This window comes from Leuciscus leuciscus (assembly GCF_965113295.1).
Source record: "Leuciscus leuciscus genome assembly, chromosome: 24".
Taxonomy (NCBI): domain Eukaryota; kingdom Metazoa; phylum Chordata; class Actinopteri; order Cypriniformes; family Leuciscidae; genus Leuciscus; species Leuciscus leuciscus.
In genome coordinates, this window is record NC_138723.1 from 16,910,459 (window position 1) to 16,935,543 (window position 25,085).

The 25,085-nt window shown below is 37.7% G+C and overlaps 2 protein-coding genes and 1 long non-coding RNA gene across 4 annotated transcripts; 1 reads left to right on the forward strand and 2 right to left on the reverse strand.

The window, feature by feature from the left end:
* The first annotated feature begins 497 nt into the window (after nucleotides 1-497).
* Nucleotides 498-3,692, forward strand: LOC309488982. Its single transcript, XR_014202312.1, has 2 exons — nucleotides 498-3,337; nucleotides 3,370-3,692. It is a non-coding gene; the product is annotated as an uncharacterized lncRNA (long non-coding RNA).
* tmem135 (transmembrane protein 135) lies at nucleotides 3,389-13,540 on the reverse strand. The gene is made up of 15 exons (XM_082157435.1): nucleotides 13,353-13,540; nucleotides 11,436-11,563; nucleotides 10,937-11,029; nucleotides 10,473-10,506; nucleotides 10,194-10,259; nucleotides 9,974-10,020; nucleotides 9,145-9,186; nucleotides 8,835-9,002; nucleotides 6,402-6,471; nucleotides 5,995-6,162; nucleotides 5,774-5,837; nucleotides 5,621-5,697; nucleotides 5,000-5,098; nucleotides 4,609-4,676; nucleotides 3,389-4,530 (listed from the first exon to the last, which is right to left on the reverse strand). The coding sequence occupies exons 1-15, from the start codon at nucleotides 13,491-13,493 to the stop codon at nucleotides 4,398-4,400; spliced, it is 1,398 nt and encodes a 465-aa protein (XP_082013561.1). The 5' UTR covers nucleotides 13,494-13,540; the 3' UTR covers nucleotides 3,389-4,397.
* Nucleotides 13,541-14,472: 932 nt separating this feature from the next.
* cct8 (chaperonin containing TCP1, subunit 8 (theta)) lies at nucleotides 14,473-24,432 on the reverse strand. 2 transcript variants are annotated; one of them, XM_082157433.1, is made up of 16 exons: nucleotides 24,273-24,432; nucleotides 23,143-23,233; nucleotides 22,963-23,042; nucleotides 21,147-21,296; nucleotides 18,344-18,524; nucleotides 18,189-18,250; nucleotides 17,950-18,087; nucleotides 17,592-17,770; nucleotides 17,407-17,473; nucleotides 17,167-17,254; nucleotides 16,788-16,903; nucleotides 16,625-16,696; nucleotides 16,383-16,547; nucleotides 15,464-15,583; nucleotides 15,205-15,336; nucleotides 14,473-14,714 (listed from the first exon to the last, which is right to left on the reverse strand). In XM_082157433.1, exons 1-15 carry the CDS (start codon nucleotides 24,330-24,332, stop codon nucleotides 15,229-15,231), a joined length of 1,677 nt encoding a protein of 558 aa, XP_082013559.1. In that variant the 5' UTR covers nucleotides 24,333-24,432; the 3' UTR covers nucleotides 14,473-14,714; nucleotides 15,205-15,228. The 2 variants fall into 2 exon arrangements, with proteins under 2 accessions (XP_082013559.1, XP_082013560.1); XM_082157434.1 differs by lacking the exon at nucleotides 15,205-15,336.
* Nucleotides 24,433-25,085: the final 653 nt, after the last annotated feature.

Sequence of the window (25,085 nt, forward strand, 5' to 3'; positions counted from 1 at the left end):
GGTTTGTTCTCGTGTTACGCAGCACGTTTGAGCTTCAGCAAGAACCAATGAGGTTTGTTCTCGTGTTACGCAGCACATTTGAGCTTCAGCAAGAACCAATGAGGTTTGTTCTCGTGTTACGCAGCACGTTTGAGCTTCAGCAAGAACCAATGAGGTTTGTTCTCGTGTTACGCAGCACGTTTGAGCTTCAGCAAGAACCAATGAGGTTTGTTCTCGTGTTACGCAGCACATTTGAGCTTCAGCAAGAACCAATGAGGTTTGTTCTTGCACGTCAAGCATGTTCGGTTGAGCTTCTGTTTATGTTCACTGATCAATGTATATATATGTGAATAAAAGCCTAAATTCAATCTGTTCATCATATAAAGCGATCATGTCTCTTCAGAAAATTTGGACTAAACCATTCAATTTATATGGATGGATTCATATTGAAGGAAAAATTATTTGTCTTCTATTCTTCTGTGATCCGAAATGAAATCCTAATGGGTTTGGAACAACATGAGGGTGAGTAACCCTTTAACGTCCCAATACTTATGGAGGGCACTGTATAATAATCTCCAAATACTTCTATAATAACATTGGCTTTCCTCTGCCTGATTTTAAAATCAAATAAGCTGCCATGCAAAATGCCCCATTACTTTTTACAAAACAGACTTTCAATGAGGAGGGGATTATGAGTTAATGAATGTGGTGAGTAGTATTAATCTTCTCAGCAGTCTGCCTGGAGTATTCCTCACTCGATACCTGCCAGACTCATTAACATCCCGGGTCTCATTTAATAAATGTGTTAAAATAGGCTTAAGTAGATTAGATTTTATTATAGATTTTGTCTGCCGGTCCATATATTAAAATCCCTGCAGGTCAGCCAACCGCTCTTCTGCGACGGTTAAAGCTGGTAAAATATTCTCAAGCCAAATCAATCCAAAGTGTAGCGACGACACAAGACGACTTCTCTGACATCAATACAACAGCAAGCAGACATAACCGCATCACTTTGATCAGAGCATTTGTGTGGCCTCATTCTGCCATGGATCCTGACAACCTGGAGGCAGAGGCAAGAAAGGACATGCCATGATTAGGTGAGCATCTGAGGCTAACCACACACACACACACACACCTCTCGCCGGTTTCTAACAAACATGACAGCTTGACATTGCACCTGGGTTCGATTCATCTGGATCAGGTCCCAGACAAGTGTGAAGAAGAGAGACAGCACTGGAACTGAGACAAAGAGAGTTTGCAGCCCTCCTAGTAACCTTGTAGAAACGTTGCAGCTTTTGTACATTTTGAGGAATGCTCAGCTGCTGCATGTACAGTATATGGATGATGTTCAATAAATGCACACTCTGGCCGCACACATTCACACTCTCATCCTTCAGACTGTTTGATGAGATTCAGTTGCCATGGAGACAGCTGAAAGTGATTGATTGGCCAGCACCTGAAAAGTGCTCACCGAAACTTCTAGATCAACCAGTTATTTTTAAAGGGCCCTGTGGGAAATCTCAGCATGAAGGACGTGAATCAAGAGAAAGTTTGCTACATCTGTGCTGAAGGTCACTGCAAAAATACTGGCACAATTAAAGACGGCTCTCCCATTTGCGTCGCACATTAATGCGTAGATTTGCTCTAGAAGTTTGCGTTTGCATGGTTTTGAGACCACAGCATGGATATCTGTCCTTCAGCTCTTTCTCCGGTTAAGAAATAACCATGAAAATGAGAATCGTCACCAGAAATCGGAGAGCAAATTAATATTTCTCCTTGGAGACGCGGTAAGGACAGTCTTAAAAGCATCTCACATCCCTTTTCCATCAACAGAACGGAGATGAAAATGTTATTCATTTATCAAAAAAGAAGAATGCCATTTCATTTACATATAGTAGCATGACAACAGCAATGGCAAGGTCACTGGTTTGTACAGTGCATTCAGGGTGCACATTTTAACAGTGAGCTGCAGTATTGTCTGGCAAATATATAAATGTAGAAGTCAAATGTCTTTTTTGAGCGTTCTGAGTTTTCACTTATCCACCAGTTCAAATGGATCATTGTTCACGAACAGGCTTGAACCGATCCTCTCTCAGGACTAGACATGACTCTCACACTGGGCCACTCAGAGGGCCGGACACTGGACAGAAAGTCGAGAAGCATGGACACAAATGCTTGTCTGTAAATAAAGACAATGTGAAAGTGAGAGGACAAAACAAAGCAATTTGTAACCATTTCGAAGACAATTTCTGCTGCGTCAGGAGGATCATGTGAACTGAATACAAAGTGCAACACTGAGAAGATTCAGAGCCTCTCCTCGATGGACAAATACAGAATTTTGTCATCCAGGGCCATAATTTAAGATACAATGAAAATATATATTTTTTATAAGTCTATTTTGGATGCAAATAAACAAAGTTTCAGTATTAAGTTGGTCTACAACTAGAAATAAAAATACTACTATTATCATCTCTGTTTACAAATAAACACCTATGTTAGTCTTGCAAATGTTTTTAAATTAATGAGTGCGCTCATGGATTCAAATAGTGGATGATCTGCGATTTAAACGGAGTATAACATCGCCCTCCAGTGGACGTTTGAACAAATCGGTTATATATATATATTTTTTTTATGTATCACTCATCTAAATAGCATGTTAAACTATCAAACCAATCCAAATCAATCTCTAAGAAGACAACATTAAGAAAAAGTGATTATTAGTCATAATTATATATTTATTAGTCAGTCATATTGTGAAATAATATTACAATTTAAAAGAACTGATGTATATTTGAATACATTTTAAAATGTAATTTATTCCTGTGATCAAAGCTGAATTTTCAGCATCATTACTCCAGTCTTCAGTGTCACATGATCCTTCAGAAATCATTCGAATGTGCTGATTTGCTGCTCAAGAAACATTTATTATTATAAATGTTGAAAACAGTTCTTGTTCCTTAACATTTTTGTGGAAACAATGATACCATTCAAACATTTGTGATTAAATTACACAAAAAAAAGAGCGGGATTAATACTTTTAATTCATCAGGGATGCATTAAATTGATCAAAAGTGACAGTGAAGACATTTATAATGTCACAAAAGATTTTCTATTTTTTAATAAATGCAAAATTATTGTTATTCATTGAACTTTCTATTCATCAAAGAATCCTGAAAAAAGTATCACCATTTCCACAAAAATATATTCCACCGTTTCACAACCGTAAAAATATATTATTTTGAAATATTTCACTGTATTTTTGATTAAATAAAGCTGAGACTTTTCTGAAAACATAAAAAAAAAATTGTTGCCAAACTTTTGACAGGCACTGTGTGTGTGTGTGTGTGTGTGTGTGCATGTGCGTGGGTGCGCGTGTGTGTATATATATAGCTAAATAAAACACTAGACCTTATTTCATCTGAACATTTTTTAATATAAAAGCTTTTGCTTTTATACAAACATCAAAGACATAAGGCTTTCTTTTTTTCTTTTTACATAAATTACATTTCAAAAACACAGCAATACTGCGATTATATTGTCAGATTTTACACTATATTATTATTCATTCAAAAAAGAAAAGATTTGCTACTGAAAATGAAGGTGAAAGTCCATTAAGATGAGTTTTAATCTCCTTATCTCTCCTGAAAGAATATTTGCAAATAATAAATCTGCAATAAAAGGTGGGTAGTAAATGTGTAGTTCTGTACTAATAACATTCCATAAAAGCCTCTACTTACCAGAAGGTCTCAAATTATCTGTACAAGAATTAAGTGCACACTAAAGACAGAAGAGGTCATACACAACCCTGATGTCAGCAAGATCTTTTTTACATTGGCTGAACCCGCATTTCCTGACTATGGCAGACAGTTAATTACAGATTTGATCGTTTTTGGTAGGATTTGAAATGACAATGACCAAAAATAATCCAGCATCACCTTTTAAGATGGCCAACGTTGTGCTGTAAACAACAGTCTGAATTTTCCTAACTAAACAAAAAAATTAAAATCATTTTATATTCTCAAAGCCGATTAGTTAATGCTACAGACTAAAAAACACAGAGGTTGCAGGTCAAATCCCAAACAGTTCAGGAATTGCTGAGTTCGTGTGAACACATTCCTGGGCTGTCATTCTGCCCTTGAGAATCCAATAAGCCACCATTATCCTATAAACCTCAAATCATCTTCAAATGCTTATAATGTGCGTACAGAGAGGTCACATCTTGCCTGCGGTAATTACATTGCAAAATGTTTCAGATCCACATTAACGTAAACGTATAACTGCCTTTACACTTTCACTTCACATTTAATGAGCGCCAGGCCGAGAGAATGTAAGACAGAGAGATTGTGTGCAAGAGATTTCCGTGCCTTCGTGTCATTGTTGGTCTATGTGAAGACATCTCACAGGTATCCACGGGTCCGTCAGCCCAACTGCACGTCCGTGTCGATGGGACACAGCACGTATCTGGGGTCAAGTTTAGGCGTGTAGTCACCAAACTGTCTGGAAGCCTCGGTCCCGAAAACATCAAGCACTTTTCTGTTCATCAGAGCAAACCTGGACAAAGAAATCATAACTTTATGTGTTCAACAATTCATATGCATAAAATAAATCAGATTTTCCATTAATACTCACCTGCCCTTTGTCAACCGCAGTAGAAACTTCCAGTATGATGGTCTCAGATTTTGCACTTCCATGACCGCCTGATCAGATCCATCCAGGACATATCACACAAAATGATTTCAATATTAATCACATGAACTATGGGCATGTTTCCAGTAGGTTTTTGAAATTGTCTTGAATTTATTGCTTTGTAATTTAAAACCTGGCAAACCTATTTTTGCCTTACTTTAATTTAACACTTGGCGTGATTCTCATTCGGTTCATGACGGAGTCATCAATAAGTCACACGGGCACAAACAGCTTCTGCATTTTAATGTAGTTTGTATTTTCCCTTGGTGTAAAACTGTCCTTGGATATCCAGAAGGTCCTTTTAGGTAGATTTTAAAGAACATTTTAAACTCACCGCTTGAAAACAGATGGCGGTGGAGATGGCATAGATTATGGTGTCAGCTTCAGGGAAGTAAGGAAACCTGCCTGCCTCAATCCCTTTGAAATACAATGTCTAAAAAGACAGTGAACAGATTATTAACAATGTATACACACATACACTGAGTTATATTTTAAATAAAAATAATCATTTTAATAATTAAATTAAAAAATAAATACACTGAACAAAATTCTAAACGCCACTTTTGTTTTTGCCCCCATTTTTCATGAGCTGAACTCAAAGATCTATGACTTTATCTATGTACACAAAAGGCCTATTTCTCTCAAATATTGTTCACAAATCTGTTTAAATCTGTGTTAGTGAGCACTTCTCCTTTGCCGAGATAATCCATCCACCTCACAGGTGTGGTATATCAAGATGCGGATTATACAGCATGATTATTGCACAGGTGTGCCTTAGGCTGGCCACAATTCAAAAGTACACATAGATAAATCCTGTAGCAGATCTAGGCAGGTGGAGCTGGGGAGGTAGAGGGTTTCAGAAGAACTCTGACAAGCCAAAAGCAAACACTGAACCAGACACATCATTGAGAAGCCCTACTCATTTGAAACCACTAAAAAACAAGATAATTCTTACCTCCACTAGTTTAGAGAAGAGGTACATGGAGATAGTGGTGCTCTTGTAGAAGAACATTGACGTGCCGGCAAGAAAACCTGAAAAGATGGAGAAAAAGGTGAGCTGAGAATCTCTTGTGGCTGTGCAAAAGGAAAGGGCTTCAAAACAATTTACCTGCTATGAGAGCATGGAGCTCGTCGTCCAGGTTCCGCATCCATCTCAGTAAACAGCTTGTGCCCTTTCATAAAATGGAAATGAGATGAAGAGAGAGAAATATCACATCTGAAAAATACGTTACTAAGAAAGGTGAAGGAAACAAAACCCCCTACAAGTTGCAGAGAATCTTGCAGTCTCATAGGAAAGACAAGCACTGGATCTTAGTGGAGATGAAGTACCTTGTATATACTGACAAAAGATCCCAGGAAAGCTCCTAGCTGGAAGTTCTCTTTGTTGTAGAGCAGCCAGAGCAGACGAGAGGGTTTGGTGAAGACCTGTCTGAATGCTGATGGAACCTTCAAACAGCACTGAATGAGGTAACCCACGCTGAACATCCGGATGAAACCCTTTAAAAACACAAAGCAAACATCTCAGAAGCTGCTCTCCAGAAAACATCCAGCAACTTCACATCAGCTGCCAGTTAGTGAGCAAAGGGCACTGCTATTTCAACAGAGCCTTTCACCCAGATGAATGCTACACGTTTATGCATTCGCATTCGGTCTCTCTCCCATTTTAAACACATATGCTCAGAACAAACAGATGGATGGTTTGAAAGACAGCAGGTTTGGTGGTCTCAGACTCTTACTTTAACACAGTAGGAGATGCAGTTGTCCTGATAGTGTTTGCAACATCTATGCCTGGGTCCATGTTTGCATCTAAAGGGGACAACACACGCACAATGAATGCAAATGCACAATACCTTATGAAGCAGGGGAACATTCACACATGACAATGAAGCCGACTGCTGACTGAACAACCAGGAATAAAAATTAACTCACAAAGTGGCAAATGGAAGTAAAACCATTTTTTACCCATTATAAATGTATAAAACAGCACTGCATAAGGTAGTATATTTGTATTTGTGGTCAGTAGGGCTGTGCTCAGAATATCGATACAACGATACATCATCATGAACTCCTGACAATGCGCGTATCGATACCGTTGTGCTTTTGAATAGCCAATTCAGGGCTCGGGATTGCGGGTATTGTGCAAAAATTTCGGTCTTGGTGAGTATCCTCTAAACACAGTCGGTTATGTCTTAAAAAAAAGCATTAAACGCATGTGACAGTATAATGAAAACAGGATCCGTGCACTAGCTCTTAAAGTGACAGCAGCCATATGTGTCTGTCAGTAATTTTGTTGTCAAAACAACAAAAGATAGCTTTAATTTTAAGGAATCTGGATTTGTAACTTATGTATTTAATTTAGCCAGGACTAAAATACTACCCAGTGTTATTTTACATTTGATTACTTTATTCAGTTTCTGTAGTATTTCTGAATACTAGTGCTAGACTTTTCTCTTTATTGGTAGGCTATTTTTATTCTATTGTATTTATATGTGCTACTTTTTACAATTTATTTTAAAGATTGAAATCAATCTCAAAAGACAAGACTACAAATGCATTAATGCGTTTCATAAATTAGGATTTACAGCCACACAGCGTTGTCGAGAATAATAGCTTCAGACAATTGCTTCACGAGTGTGAGCCACGCTACACAACACGTCAGTTTTTAAAAGAAACGGTTGTATGATGAAGTTAAGCGAGACGTTCTTCTGTCACTCTCTTCTGCACAGAGAGTTTTTAACCCTGAGTATTGTCGAACAATTGTAGTTTCTGCATAAAAATGATTTCAACGTAATGTGAAGAAATGACTTTGTTTGGTGGACATTCCAACACTTAGGACCAAATTGTTAAATACTATGTGTTTAAAAGAGTTTGAGAAAACTAAGTTAAATTTAAGTTGTTACAGTTTTTGCTTTTATGGAATGTTTTAAGTTTTGTTTAGTCATTGAGCTTTGTTGACACGCTTCAGAGTCACTATAATTGACACTATGATTGTCATTTCAGTTATTGAGGCAGAGACTTTAAAACAATAAGGAAGAGCCATTCTAAGGTTTTTTGTGACAATTTTTGTATTTCATTTAACTAGTATTTTTGATGACAAAAACTAAATCGTTTTTCAGTTATCACAACTGTTATAACACCGGTTATTCAATAAACAGATATTACAGTTACTAAATTCTGCTCAAAAGAAATGTTAATTTCCAAATTGATCCATATCGTGATACGTATCGTATCGTGATGCTTATCGTATGGTGACATTGTTGGTGATACACAGCCCTAGTGGTCAGTAATAAAAAAAAAGATATAAAAAAAAGAAATTAATACTTGTATTGATAATGGATGCATTAAATTGATCAAAAGTGACAGCAAATGCATTTAGAAAAGTCTTATAATGTAAGAGATTTCCAATTCAAATAAATGCTGTTCTTTTGAACTTTCCATTCACCAAATAATCCTTTCAAAAAAGCCTCACGGTTTCCACAAAAATATTAGCAGCACAACTGTTTTTAACTTTGATAAGAAATTATTCTTGAGCATTAAATAAGCATTTTAGAATGATTTCTATAGGATCATGTGAAACTGAAGACTGGAGTAATGATGCTGAAATTTCAGCTTTGCATCACAGGAATAAATTACATTTTAAAATAGAAAACAGCTATTTCAAATTGTTATAAATATTTCACAATATTAGCGTTTCTAATGTATCTTTAATATCAATGCAGCCTTGGTGAGCACAAAAATCATATTGACACCAAACTTTTGAATGGTATTGTGTACGTGTAGTTTTTATGATATAAATTATTTTCTCAAATATACATGCAGATTTGGTTTAATTTGTATTTTATTACTGTGGTCAATAAAATAAACTGATCTCATAAATTCTAAAAGTCATTCAAAAGAAAAAGGAATAACACCACATTTGATAAAAGAGTAAACTTAGTTCACAATTAATTTATTTTACTTTGGCAGTTCTAAATAAGCCTTTTTCCCCATGAATTAAAAAGTCTAAGTAATTATGTCAAATAAAAAAAATAGTCTTAACTAAGTTTTAATGTTTAATTATATAATACTTTTGGCGGTATCGGATAGAATTAAATAAATTTTTCTGAAAAATATCGGCCTTGAATACACAAGTTTGAAATATATGTTTTCTAGGTGTGTATCTCACTCACATAGAGTCTAGGAGTTTGCGTGTAAATGCTGTGATGCAGTTCCCCCTGGAGGCAGGCGTGTGCTCTGGTCTCTCATCCGGTGGCTGCGCGTCTCTCTCTGAACCCTGTGTGTACGCTTGCTCAGCCAGGCAAGAGTGTGTCGGGATCTCCTCCTTCCCAACTATAAATCTGCCACAGCCAGACACATAATCTCCTTTAGCAGCCTGACATGACTTTAAACTCTGAACAGGGTGTTTCCTAGGGGGCCTTAGGATTAACAGAAAATCCTTGGGAATTTAAGTAGTATGTACAGAAGTCATGATAAACTTACTTTAAGGAAGAGAAAGCAAAGCCATTCAGTCCGTCTTTGCATCTGAAGATAAAACCAGAAATGGGAAGGGTCAAAGTTTGTAATCGAACAACTATATATGTGTTCTGAAGAGTGTGCTTGTCCGTCTTAAAGGGATAGTTGGCCCAAAAATGACAATACGGTCATCATTTACTCATGTTGATTGGGACCATTAACTGTTTGGTTACCAACATTCTTCAAAATATCTTTTGTGTTTAGCAGAAGAAAGAAATTCATACAGGTTTGTAACAACTTGAGGGCGAGTAAATGACAGAATTTTCATTTTTTGGTGAACTATCCCTTTAATGCTGGTCCTGGAGAACCTCAGCAAGTCTTGGAGCCTCTACTAATGAGAAGATGTGTTAAAGGGATAGTTCCCTTTGAAATTAAATTTTGGTATGTTTTAGCTACCTCAAGGGCATCCAAGATGTAGGTGTCTTTGTTTCCGCAGTAAAAACAACGATATAAATACTGTTCGTTTTCTCACACAAACCGCTCGTTTCGTGTCTTAGGCCATCAATTTGTACTTACGATGGGGAATTGTTTAATTTGGACTTTTCTGTGGATGCTCTTCGAGGTGGTGACCATAGACCTGCATTATATGACTGACAGACAAGAACGGTTTGACTTAAAAATATCAAAATTGAAACTACTGCGGAAACAAAGACACCTACATCTTGGATGCCCTTGAGGTAAGCTAAAACATACCAACATTTTTTTTCAAAGTGAACTATCCCTTTAAATAAATGAGTTAACCAGTGTCGGCATCTTCCAGAACCAGGGTTGAGAACCAATAAGCTGACCAACATACCTGAAGAAAAACATGTAGAGAGATGCAGTCAAGCAGAAGAGAAGAACCTAGGGGGAAACATTTTGAAAATATGAGATGGACATCAAACAAAACGCTGTGATCAGGTTAAAAACATTTATGTTGCTTTTAATCAGTTGAATGCATCTGTGCTGAATAAATGTATTAATTCAATTATAAAAAAATTAAAATAATCGTATTAACGGTAACATAACTAACGTACCTCTCCATGTTTCATAGGCTTAACGAGACCCCTCGTGACAGCCATCCGAAAAATCGTCTCCGTTGCCTGGAAATAACACAGAGCACTTTAGATCAAAATTAGCTAAGGGTTCCTTGAAACAGACAATTTTTAATCACAGCTTCCAGAAACAGTAACATAAGTGGCAGATAACAGATGCAATGTTGACAACTGCCAGGAAATGGTCAAGCAAGTATGAAAAAACTGTCAAGAAAACTTAACACAGTGGAACTGAAAAGAAGCGATGCTGAATCGTCTTACCAGGTTTGCCATGTAAATTGTAAGAAGTCCTCTCCTGCATAAGAACACAGACGATTACATAGGATCTCTAACCTTTTTGCGATGTTAAGGCCCAGTCACACAAAGGACGATAACAATAAAGTTTTAATATTCAATGAAGAACGATAAACAGAGCCTTTGCTTTTAAACAAAAGAAAAAGTTTTCTTCTAGCTTCATCCATTCTTTTATCAACAATTGAATGTGGGTTTCATAAAAAAGCAACATTTTGAACAAAAAGCTGAGAAAATCATGTGTTTTTCCCCCAAAGGCTATAACGTGCATAAGCACTGCTTTAATCACTTGTTTCTGCTCTTTTTTTGCCTGTGTTTTGATCCGGAGCTTCTCTACTTTTTCAGAAGTTGCGTAATAAATGTAGTTTAAACTTTGCATGAAATTTGTGCAAAAGGAAATCTGATCAGCATGAAAGGAAAACGTCAGGGCTAACCTGCTTTTCCGCTCTATTAGTATGGCGATGTATGAGGCCGGCAGTGCCGCCCCAAAGCCGGCCGACCAGGAATAGAAACGTCCCAAGAGCTTGCTGAATAACAGAAGAAAAAGAAAGGAAACAATGGAAAGGACAGTAGGTCTTTTATATTCATAAACTACACAACAGAGCTAACTGACGTGCTTTCAACCGAGGATAATGTATCGCTGCTGAATATTTGTCTCATTTAGAAGGGATTTCAATGTATTCACAAATTAAGTGCCCTTCATTCCATTGAACCGGTCATGCAGAATAACCAAAAGTTTATCTCAGTACATCATTTATTTGATGCGTCAATGGTCTTAACAATCCTATGTGGACGTATATGTGCGTAGACTCTGAACAGCTGATAAGGACATGGATTCAAAGGTTGCTTTACAGCTCTTGTTGCAGCAACAGTACACATGGGACAGCAAACATTTCCAAGTATTGCTTGTTAGCAGAATTCGGTTGAGATTACCGGAGAATGCAGAAAAACGCAATGTAGAGGCCTCCATTTGCGGTCAGGAAAGACGTGGATTGCAGGATCTCAGGAAGCAGCCTTTTCTTGTAATAATCCTTTTTCCTCCTTCTTAAAATGGCTGCAATCTGGAACACAGAAAAAAAATATATATATTGAATGTTGATGATATTTCCTGTTATTCAAATAAATAAAATTTTTATTTTACTCTGAGCTTTTAAAGCTCTTTTTTATGGAATATTGCAGTATTTATTATAAATGATTTATCCGTTCACATCATTTTATTAAATTCACGCGGCCTCGTAATCTTTGATCAAAATAATAACTTCTCCTCCCTCTTGCAGTGACATTTCTTCTCTGATGATGTGTTTACTGGTGCGAGGGCGGGACAACCTGTCACTCACATGATCAACCAATAGCAAACGACAATGATCCAACCATCCAATCAATTCCCCATGGACAAAATCAAGTCCCATCCTATATTTTTTCTTGTTTGAGAAGCTGGCAACTTCGGTTTCATGCCAACTTTAAAGGAAAAATAATGCACTGAGAGCTTATGTGGCACAATAGACTACAGTACAGTTTCAATATGACATTGGCTGTAACATTTGTTGTGTTATTACACAAACACATTGGTTTCTGTAGATGCTGACACTGTGGTTTGTCATCCAAATACCACTGACCTACTGTCTAATGATAGACTGACTGAGCCATAGTTTTTGCGAAACTGAATGGAATGCCAGCACTGCAACCCTACAGTTCAGGTGTTGCACCACTATTATGAACTGCTGTTTTGCAACGGAAGCAAATGACACATCCAAAGTTGATCCACAATGATGATCCCTCTATCAGATCTATAAAGACTGACAGCCAGCTATGCTAAGTCATCACAGGCACGTACATACAAGATAACATTCCCTGATTAATAAATATACTAATGTGATGTGGCATTTAGCCAATCAAAACTGACAATTCCTTTTTTATGGAATATTGCTGTATTTATTATAAATGATTTATCAGTGCACAGCATTATTAGGGCCAGAGAACCTATGGTTGCTAATTACCAGTTTATTTAATAAGTGAACAAATCGTTCAAGCAGGTGTGACATCAAAATCTGTCTCCCAATGAGATTATGACTCCCCTGCTTCTCTCTATGACAGTTAGGATTAGGATTAGGATTAGGTGTGAGCGTTATAGATAGGGACCAATAGGTAGGGGCACTGAATTAATCTATCAGAAACAAGTAATTTATGTCAAAGTTTGGCTAGAAAAATTCAACCGATTCATTGAAAAGATCCAAAACTCCAAAAACGATTCGTTCACGAATCTGATTGGTAAGTTTTAATGTGAGACAGTGAACATCCTGGCCAAATAAAACATCTGAACCTAACCTTGCTTTGGTAAACTAATAGTTCATCTTAAATCTGCAGTTTCAGTTTAATGAGAATGATTGTGCAAATCTAACAGACAAACCAGGCAGTTTATCATCAAATTAAATATGTCAAGCATCATTTCAATTCACAACATAATTCAAAGAAGACTGTAATGCGGAAACGTGAACATCAATCAATAAAACAATGAACAATGAAAGCGAAAGTGCCTAAGTTTTGCACAAAGTTACGCAAATGAGCATTTGACAGTTTGATCAGTATCATTCAGCAGCTCTCTCTCTCTCTTTCTCTGCTCATCTGATCATGTCATCAGTCTAACGACCTTTCCTGGACGATCTGAATGCTAGTAAATGTAAAACACGACGGGTTGAGACAGACTTTTGTGTTTTTATTACTAAATAACTTAGCAACTGTTACGGGCCCTCGCTCGCATCGTCCTGCAGGACTCTGATGTAACTTAGCTACCAGGCTAACTGCGCCCTTGCCAGGGTGAATTAACGTTTAGATCCGCGCAAATATACTCACCAGATACAGAGGAGCGTATATCTTGAACGAGACCTCCAGAGCACCGGCTGTCACCTGGAGGGTGGAATTCGTACATGAGGTACTCCATGTGTGTCCTATCTCATAGCAGCTATGCGGTATGGACTTACTGAGAGCAGCCATGATTAGTACCGCACGTCGGGAGCGCGCGTCCACTGTTTCTTGCAAGAGCGCTCCCGATGAACGCGCGCACCCTGGAAGGTCAGATAGGACAAAATGACCAGATACCATAACTGCCACGGTTATTGTTTCCACACAATAAAAATAATTTAATTGATTATGTAATAATTATTATTTGTTAGTTACAATATAAGTGAACAATTTTTAATGATATTAATAATTTACATTTAATAATTTAGCAGACAAAGCGCCTTACAAATAACTAGAACAGAAGCAATCAAACCAACAATATGGAAGTGCTGTGACTAGTCCCAGTTAGTAATTACAGAAAGATTCGGAACATTTCTCATAACTAAAGCAAAACTAAAGAACTAAAGCAAAACATTAACTGTGGTAACCATTTTTAGCTGGAGGGTGTGATATGTATAATCAATTTTTAATAATACTGTCTTTGAAATTACCTTTATGCATTCATTGCTATATGAATCTGATTTTTTTAAAGATTTCTAAATATTGGCACCCCGATAACAGTTAGCAAACACATATCTATAAATTACATACACATTTAATTTACTATAAATATAAAATAATTAGTGTGCGCCAACTTAACAATTAGCAAATCTGTCTATATCTGTAGACTTTGATATAACCAGACCTCCACTCACACTAGTGCTTTTTTTTTTTAAACAAACATTTATAAAAGCTACTTAAATGTCCTAATTGAACGAAGGCTTAATCCTGGCTTAATTTAAACCCTGTCTGAGAAACCTGGCCAATATTTTTTGGGGAAAGGATTGAATCAACTCAGCACAATAATAATCCAATCTGCACAAAAATAGTGCTGCAAAGACTCCCATTACTATATAGAGGCATAGTGTTAATTTAACTGGATGAATATAAACAATTTTCAAGAATATCAAACTGTTGCAATTACACTGCATTTTGTTATACACCAAGAATTATTTAAAAGAAAGGCCAAGGATGCTGACAGCTCAAGTGCCTTTATTGGGACAAGAAAAACAGCTCAGAGCCACTCATTGTTAATGTGGATGGCTTCTAAAAAAAAAAATACAAAAAGAATGGGGCAAGATATTAAATACATAACACTTGAAAAGCTAAGACGATGACAGAGAGACACACAGGCTAGTGACATCAGTCATCCTCATCCCAGTCCTTCTTTCCTTGTGGAGCTTTGGGTCCACCAGCCGGCTTGGCCATTATAATCTGTGGAGGAGAAGCAGACATAATCAGACACTTAAGAGACAGGCAATTGAGCACAGTGCAAACGTTAGCAGGGGAAAATCCTGAGGAAAAAGTGTTTTTAGTGCATGCGGCATGCAAGTAAACTGCACCAAAATCCCCAGATGACATTCAAAGTGTCACAGAGACTGAAGTTAGTGATGCTTGTGAAGTGCAAAACTAGATCTTAAACTGATAGTTATGAAACAACCATTATACTCAGTCCAATCATTATCTCTTGGTTTTCAGGATGAAATTATCCAATTAAAAAGTTCTAGGATAAAAACCATCTGAATTAATATTTATCAATGTGTTACAAATTAAAACAGCATAACTGTTATCTGTGATGTAAAGACTGCAGTCAGGCTAAACTTATTTCAACAACAAATTCAAGGTGAATTTCCACACAGTGCTCATGCAACCCGGTTCACTCCAGTGGGTTAATCACTCCAAACAGTGGCTTTAGTTTGTGCACCTTTGCTATTATTTTGATTTCTTATCAGTGATGTGTATCAAATTTTTCTGGTTGGTCTTCCCAATCGTCCTTGTCCCAGTGTCCTTGCTGTTTGGGGGCTCTGGGTCCCCCTGCTGGTTTTGCCATAATGATCTGGCATACACACATCACATTATAATCCCCCCAAAAAACAACAGGCTAACAAAGCACCTGAATTGATAAATATGGATGGAATAAGAAATTGAATGATATGCAAATAGTTGTAAAGCGAAGCACTAACCTGATCCACACGGAGGATGGTGATGGCTGCGTTTGTGGCCAACTTGATGCCCCAGTGCTTCACCAGGTATGGGTCGAGGATACCGGCCTCCAGCATGTCCTTCACCGCAGGCCCCTCTCCCTAAATGGTTTAAAAAGCACATAGAAATCAATAACACATTAACAGGATCTAAGCAGAGTTTTTAACATCTAATTGAAGGCTTAAGACCTTTTTTAAGATCTGCACAAATAAAATATTACCGTATGGGCAGGATAGAGCAACGTCTATGATAACATAATACAAGTTCAAATAAAAAGTTTTATAAAATGATAAAACCTTACATTTCAGCCTTTAAACCATTTTTATGAAAAGGGATGAGTTCAAAATGATACATTTATTCTAGATACATTTTTAGAAATGCGACGAGTTTGCAGGTATGATATAAACAATTACAAACACCTTAAGAAAAACACTGCCATAATTCATCAACAGTATATCATAAGCAATCGCCTCGCATAAAGGTGTGGAATTCATTAATTGCGAACCGCTGTGAAACTACAAGCCTGTAAAATGCATAACAGCGCCGCATTTTTACATTGAAACGACTCAGCGCTCAATTAAATCATCGCCTTTTGAAGTTTAATATTCAAATTAAACCATAAGGTGATTAGCATTTTTCTGTCCCCAAATTTAAGACCTCTTGAAATGATAATTAAAGACTATTCTTACACCATTTAAGATATTTAAGACTTTTTGTAGCCTTAAATTGTATAAAACCTGAACTCAAGACTGTGAAATGTATTATTTAAAATGCATGATTTAGGAACCTTCTTTATTTATTTCAGGATTGCTGCCTCTAAATTATAAATAGCTTCTCTTCTCCCATTGCTGTTTCTACTTGTAGCCCTTACAAAGCAAGCGTTTGTTGCGGGCCCCTCACCTCAATATCAAAGCCATAGTTCTTGTTGCCCTCATGGTGTGTGGCGTAGAGTTTGGAGATCAGCTCATTGCCCTTCACGCCAGAGTTTTCAGCCAGAGAACGGGGCACTGCTTCAAACGCCTCTGCAAACTTCTTGATGGCGTACTGCTCCAGGCCTGGGCAAGACTTTAGAGGCAGTTTCAAATTATTTACACTGTTTAAGGTGTGCCAGCAGAAAAGGGAAATTAGATTGATTTACTTACTTCTCCATAGGAGGTGAGGTGTTTCGCAAGCTCAATTTCAGTGGCACCGGCACCTGGACAAAGACGCGGATCCTGAGGGAACATAGTTCTGTTAGTGTCACATTTTTTTCATGATTCAGTTAGAAGTGGATTGGATTAGTGGTGGAATTTTAAACTAGCTCACCCTGACAAGGACTTTAAAGGTGTTAACACCATCATCGATGGCACGCTCAATGTCATCCATCAAGTTGTCTGTGGACCCACGAATTACTAAAGTAGAGATGGCTCCATCATCTTTATCTAGAAATGGGAGCGAGATGGCATGAGCTGTCTGGATACGTCACTCCCAGACCAAACAACAATACTTACAAAGCAAAATTTGCTAATCAAGCTACAGAGTGCCAAGAAAACAAGTCTCAGTGAGTGACTCATTTCACCCCAAGGCTGCATTTATTTGATCAGAAATACAGTAAACATTTTAAACAACTGTTCTCTATTTTAATATATGTTAAAATGTAATTTATTCCTGAGATGGTAAAGCAGAATTTTCAGTCTTTTCTTACCATGTTTGAAAACCACAACCTGCGTATCTCCAACCTCAGACAGGTAAACACTGTCACAGCGTCCCATCTCTTCTGGAGTCGGCGGAGTCTGTTTGTCCAGAGGAAAAATTAGCAACAGAGACACTGACACAGAACGAACATAATGATGCGGACTGGCTTATCACCAACTCACTGCTTTACACAAAGTGGCACTAGTGAAGAAGAGCTCTAATCCAGCCTGGAAAATCAAGATTAACTCACCAATCTGGGCAACGCAGTGGCTCCGACAGTTTTGCATAGTCTTCTGAGGTCCCATTTTGAATTCAGCCTTGGTGAAGAACGAACAGCGTTCATAAATATCAGACATATAGCTAAATTCTCATTTAAAAAGCCAAAAATGCTGAATCAAGCTGCACAAAAAAGGGAGGGATCTTCCTCTCTCTCACCTGACCACCATGAGCTTGTACTTGTTGGCGTAATGAAGGGCCATATCAGCAATTTTGCCTCCTGTCACAATCACATTGGCCCCTGAATCAGCAATAGTCTTCACCTGGAGCTCCATCAGGTCCTCCTCTCCTTTACTGAAATTCATGAGCTCCGCCGCGTTCTTTATAAGTACTGTGCCCTATGAAACATCAGAAAGAAATATTGAAGGAAGAAAGCCCGAACAGAAATAAATAAAAAAGGAGAATGTGATTTATTGCTCTTTTTTGAACATCACACAAAGAAAGTATTGTCCAGCCATAGAGACACAAGGTAGACAGTATAAAGACATTTAATCTAATTCAGTTAGCTTTTTTCTACCTTGGTTTCAGTAGTCATGCAGTCAAACGGACAGGAGAACACTGCTATCTTTGCGTCTTTCACTGATGTGAGGTCTCCTTCGGTCTCTTTCTTAAATACCATCCCATGAAGCATAGTAGAAGAGTTCAGTCCACAGCCCTACAAAAAATACAAAAAACAATGTAACTGACCCACAGGCACTCTAGGAATCATTTAGTTTAAAGCAATGGCCTAAATTTTATTTATTAAACTTTACTTACCAAAATCTTGCACACTCTTACATTATCAACATTGAAATTGCCAGACTCAGGGAATATAGACACTGTAAAATAAATAATAAAATTAAAATGACCCCTAAAATTATATCACAAAATTCACTTTTGAAATTCACTTTCCCAAAGAACTCATGCCTTACCACAGGCCTGTGCAATGAGGTTGGCCAGGAAGTCCTCGTTGCCGTACTGTTTGCTCATGACAGCTGAGCGGATCATGGCCGTGGCCTCTTCCAGATCGTGCAGGTTCTTAGCAGACGAGCAGACGCAATCAGGCAGAATTTCCAGAGCTTTCTTACATGCCATCTCATAGCCCTCAATCACCTGGGATAAATAATCAACATAATCATCAGCTCAGGCAAATAAACTATCTATAATGCAAATAAATGATACATTAGTTCACAACTTGGCATTAACTTCAACACATTATGAAAAAATGTAAAGTTCTAAAAAAAAATCATCGTTTTTATTGTGAGAACCAAACTTTGGGAATTTGCCAAGACTATCAAAATACACGATTTAATTTTTAAAAGATTTCTTAAACTAGTTTAAAAAATAATGAAAACCTCGATCCTGACAGTAGCTACGTTTACATACACCCAAATAATCATTTTATAATTGGATTGATGGCTCAATTGGACTGTAAAGCTTTCATGTAAACACCTAAACTGATCTGATTGAGCTGGATCCAAAAAATGTTGGATTGGATTTAAGGGGTGGTGTAGACCTGGAATGATCCAATCAGCAAGACAAAATGAATTATGTAAACGCTTAAAGGTGCAATGTGTAATATTTCTGAGGATCTATTGACAGAAATGCAATATAAGATCCATAACTATGTTTTCAGTGGTGTATAAAGACCTTAATTAATGAACCGTTATGTTTTTATTACCTTAGAATGAGTCATTTATATCTACATAACCACGGGCACCCCCCTTCTATGAAGGTCGACATATTGTGACGTCATGTTTCTACCGTAGGCGACAGCGAACAAACAGCGCGTTTCGTCACTAACTTGAATGAGAAGCAGCAGAAAAAGACGAAGCAGAATACTCAGGTTGTCCCTGACGCGGCAAACGTGGAGAAAAACATGCTGTCTGAACGACGCCTCGGACATCGTAACATTAGTTATTTCCCCTTACCTAGCTGCTTTGATGCTCTTATCTTATACTAACTAGCATGGAAACAAGCTATGGTAAAGTCAGTGAATAAAAGACTAACAGCTAACACAATGATGAACAAGTAAAAATAACAATCGCAATAACATGTGGTTTTACTGAATAATTAAGTAAATATAATTTAATATAAAATATAATATAAAAAAAAACTCATTGCTTGACTTGCTACTCTCTGCTGACTCAGACAACATCTTCCGATCCTACGTTGGCCACCGTAGCTTCTCCTTCGAGTTTGCATAGGGAGGGATAGGCAGTGAGTGACTAGCAGTTTGCAATTCGCAAATCTCACCACTAGATGCCGCTAAAAATTACACACTGTACCTTTAAATCTGACTATTTTCTCTATCAGATTCAAACATACCTTGAGCATATGTGCAACACCGTGATGTGTAAGATTACGTACATTTTAGGTCATATGAACATGTTTATTAGGTCAGTTTCAGTCTCATCCATTGATCAGTTCATATTTGCTAAATATTTGCTTACATTTTATATATATATACACTAGGGGTGGCACGGTTCACAAAACCCACGGTTCGGTTCGTATCACGGTTTTAGGGTCACGGTTTTCGGTTCTGTACGGTTCTTGTTGTTGTTTTTTCTTTTAATCTTTAACACTCCAAAAATTTACTTCAGCATATGATATATAGCTGAATTATCTAATTATTAATTTATTTATTTCATAAATGGGGTGTGTTTGCAAAACGCAGCTTCTCATTTCCCGTGGGCTGTGTCGGACAGTTATTTGTCACCACTTTTTGCCAGGGTTGATATTATGTCCCAGCACGGATGTACCAATACAAATAAATAAAACATTTCCAGTTAACTAGCAAAGTATTCGTTTCGTTCGTTTGTTAAATAAGAAGCAATCTAGCGCTGAAATGTGTTTTTTTTAATCAAGTGATCAAAGTGCTCGTTGCCGTTGCGATCAGTGGCGCTGATACAGTGTTCTCGTGGCTCGCGCACACACCGCAGCGGCCGCACATTCTTCACTCAGACGCGCGCTTCAGTCCGTTGAGGAGACTCTAGGCTACTCTATTCGTTCCGATGAAATCACAAAACAAAATTCATACAAATCTGTCCCTGCTTGATATACAACCGCTGATAAACATAATCGGTTTTGATGAAAAAGAAAAATATATACGAGTGCAGATTAGAACTCAGAACCTTTGACACGCTTGGCAAGTTCTGCCACTGGACCATTAAAGTACATACCGGTACGTGGAACAGTCGATCTATGTAGCCTATTTATTCACGTGAAAAAAACAACATATAGCCTAGTGGAGTTGATCTCATTAAATGTCTAAGTAAACCCAGTGTACTATTTAAATCGATTGCTGGACATTGTAATGTTATTCTACATTTGTCTGATTTATGATTTAGCATTGTATTAGCAGTAGCACGGGCACAAGGCTACATTGCGCATGCGTCGAACCGTGCGAACCGCGCGACGCACACACGCACCGAACCGAGACAAGCGAACCGAACGGTTCGGATGTTTTTTCATGTACCGTGCCACCCCTAATATACACACACACCATCATGTCAAAAACAACAATTATGCTCACATCATCTCTAGAGGCATTATCCCACAGACTTTAAACTGTGGATTTAAAAAAAAAATGTAATTCATGTAATGCAGATCGGATTGCAACGTTTAGGCTTCTTATAAACAGAACTTTCTGAATCTCAAATCAGATTGGATTTATTCTTATTAATGAAAATTAGTGCACAGTGACATACTGCATTAGATCTGTTGTTTACTGACCTCTGAAACGGACAGGCCCATCCTCAGCAGCTCCTCTGCGAGCTCCAGCAGAGCACCAGCAAACACCAACACAAAGTTTGTGCCATCACCTACTTCCTGCTCTTGCATGTGGGATGCCATCACGATCATTTTGGCTGCTGGGTGCTGAACCTTGGAGGAGGGAAAAATAGACACAATAAATGGAGATATTCTTCCAAATTATAAGCATTAAAGGTACAGTAAATGATTTCTGAGAAACACTATGACATTTGAAATCAACCCAAACAAACCCTTTCTTCATTGCTCCACCCCCAAAATGCATGAACATGCAATGCAAGAGTGGATGTCTCTTTATCATAGGTGCAGCAAAACAAAATAATGCTTTGCAAAAAAGCAAATAAGACAAAACGAACGACAAGGAAGAACTAAAAATAAACTGTACACAAGAGTATATTCAAGCAAGAGTTTGTTAGTCGCAAGCAGCACTCCAGCTCAGGACAACTGGCCTGTTACTATAGCTAACATTACAACAGCATATCTCTGTTCTGTGAAACAAACTGATGTTACTCACGTATGGTGCAAAAACAATGCAACTTCTGATCTACGTGTTTCATGGGGTGTCAGAAAAAAAAACTAACGCTGACTTTTTATTGACCAATGCATTACACACCAATTACGCACTAACCCAGCGCCGCCAATTAAGCAAAACAAAACGAATGGGCCGCCGATGTACGAGTTTTATGGGCCGTTAAGACAAAAAACGAAACAAAACAGTATGAGATGAATCGGCCCACCGGGAATCTCCCGGTAGTCCCGATGGCATTAGCCTACATGCCTGAACGTCACACAAAACAAAATCCTACCTGTAGCCCTTCACCATCCACTTATTTAGCTGCTGTCGCATCAGTTGACATGCCATCTCCTTTCCCCTCTTTCTTTTTCTATTTTTAGCCCCCGACAGCTTTTTTGCATTATCCATCTTTTTCAACGACAACTCACTGTTACTTGTTCCTGCTCGCTCAGCGCTCACGGCGCCCGCTCGCGATATTATCCCGCCCTCTTCTATGTCAAAATTAAAAATAATGACATTGGCAACATCACTGTCTGTATCTGACAGGACAGTTAACATTGTAAGCTAACTTACCTCAGGCTTGTCTTCCGACGTGCGGTTCTTTGTTCGGCAGTGTGTCATCAGACTCGCGGTGTTAAAGACTTTGAAAACAATTCTGCCCTACTCTGACTCGGATTGGCTGTCAGGTTTCGGCATTAGGAATGATGATTGGTTTTTTAAAGCTGCTAAGTTTATGGTAACTATAGAGATATAGCGGGTAAATGCTGGCCACGACCACGACCCCCCCTCCCACCCCATAAATATTTTCTCATCGGATCTGCACAAATCACGTAGGTGACCCATTTTGGTTTTAAAATGGCGAATTTCGCCGAAAGGTGAGGAGTTTTCATGCCTGCAAATTAAAGGGTGAAAAGCTTGTGAAGTGACACAAAGCGTCTCTGGAAATGAAGTTCATGTCCTCATATATTGAGACGGCAGATGCAGAAAACACTGGTGTGTGAGATTGTGTATCAGACAAAACCACGCCATTCATTCACACAGACATCATGTTGTCGCATTTATTTCTGCTGTGATGGGCTGTTAGATTAATCCATATCGAGTAAAAAAAATATCCAGAGCTTATCATCGTTATCAACGAATATCATCGATATGGTATTGTTTATCGCCCAGCCCTAGCTCTCAGTCCGATCCACTTTCAACAGCGTTTCTCAGAAATTACTTACTGCACCTTCAATTAATGAGTTTATCACAATTACTAATATTTACCTCCAGCTCTCTCAGAATAGTGGCAGCGTCATTTGTGACAAAGAGTTTCTCCAAGTGGTTGATGACCATTTTGTTCATACCTGTACAGAATTAAATAAACATGCACAGTCCAGTCAGAATCCAGTAGTTTCACATAAAAAAGGTCTAAGACATCACATTAAACAAACAAATTAGCCTCACCATTGGGTCCATATGCAGTTCTTGTGGTCTGTGCCAGTTCCTTGCATGCCTGGATGTTCCTGTAAACAGCCTCTTCAAGACCCGAATAGTGCTGATTGTGAAGAACAAACAAGACAAAAAGTAATTTCATATTTTGAAAATATAAAACATGTGGGGTGGGGTATGTTAGTGGTTTTAAAATACAAAATTGAGTAACACGCAACCCGATTTCCTTTTTTAAAAGTATTTAAATGTAAACACAAAATTAAATACTGGGCAGTGACAGATCAGCCATTCAAGTTGATATTTTCATAATGTATAGCATACAAAAATGGGGGCCAATTTTGCTTTCATTGTGCAGTAATGTTAAAGTTTAAGATTTCAAAAAAAATAAAAAATAAAAATTTGCACACCCTTACTATATCATTCAAAGACAACTAAATGGATGGATCAGAAAGAATAGTATTTTTGATATCTTTTGGATATACTAATGCTCATCAAAACTACATGTCAGAACTATAGGTGTGAAAACCTAAAATAAATAAATAATTAAATCTCAAACGCTAAATATTTCAAATCTAAATCTTTACAAAAGTTAATTAATTGCAAACACTGAATCGTTAAAAACAAGTTATTGTGCTAAATACAATAACTAAGTTAAATGATCTGCGTTAAATGATCAGCATATCAACAAACGAATACGCAGATAAATGAGGAACCGCACAAAACGGCATTTTTATAGAAGCGAAATAAAAATGTAGATTTTAAATAAATAGTGTTTTAATTCTGACGTTTAACAAAAGCATTTTCCTTGTCTAATACTGTATGATTACGAGACATTCGGATGAGTGATGGAAGTGTGAGGAGTGTCTGTCAGTGGCACATGTTTTCAGCTAACATGCTAACTTCATACATCCTTTACTTTCTAGCGGAACCCTTTCACTATCTAACCTTAGATAATTCATGAAGACCTAATGTTATTAACGACCTTGTACAAAACGTTAATATTTAGTTGAAGTCTCAAGCGTCTGCTAGTTTTACCGGTAGTTGGACGGCATGAGGCCCATGTTCTAGAAACATCTATGGGAAGTCACTGCGTGTGCTCTTAAAAACAACACAATACGAGCAAAACACGGTTTCAGCAGCCCTACCTTTGCACCATCCTTTAACATCTGGGCAAAGCCCGGGGCTTTGGGGACGTGAAGAGCCATTTGGACCAGATAAGGTGGATATTTGACTGATGCAGGGTGAGGCTGCAGCGCACTGGAAGCATGCAGCTAAGAAAGAACAGGCGCCGCAACAGAGGGCAGAAACACGGATTGCTGATCCAGATAGGCGAGATAGTGGAGCGTCGATAAAGTGCCCACCCAGAAGAAAATCTGGAAAAAGCAAGCTATTTAATATTCATTAATCATTAATGATTTCGCGATCAAAATAACTGATAATTTCCAGCAATTTGCGAAGCTTTTTATTTATTTATTAAAATACCACATTTACGATATTATGTAGCCTAGCCGCCTACATAACACAAAAGACAAACAAAATGCATAAATCTTGTTAGATAGCTTTTCTATTAGATATCATTAGATAGTTAGCTAGGCTAGTGGTGTACTATCTAGCTTTAAATGGAGCACCCAAAAATAAAAATGCCATAATTTACTCGCCCTCAAGTTGTTTCAACCTGTATGAATTTCTTTCTTCTGCTGCACACAAAATAATATATTTGAAAAATGTCAGTAACCAAACAGTTGATGGTCAATGAGGCCATACTTTTTAAAATATTCTTGTGTGCTCAGCAGAAGAAAGAAATGTATACAGGTTTAGAACAACTTGAGGGCGAGGAAATGATAACAGAATGTTCATTTTTGGGTGAACTATTCCTTTAAATAGTCTGCAATAAAATAAGTAAATAGGCTAGTAAACACTCAGTAATAATATAAGAACAGAAACAAATGACTACACAC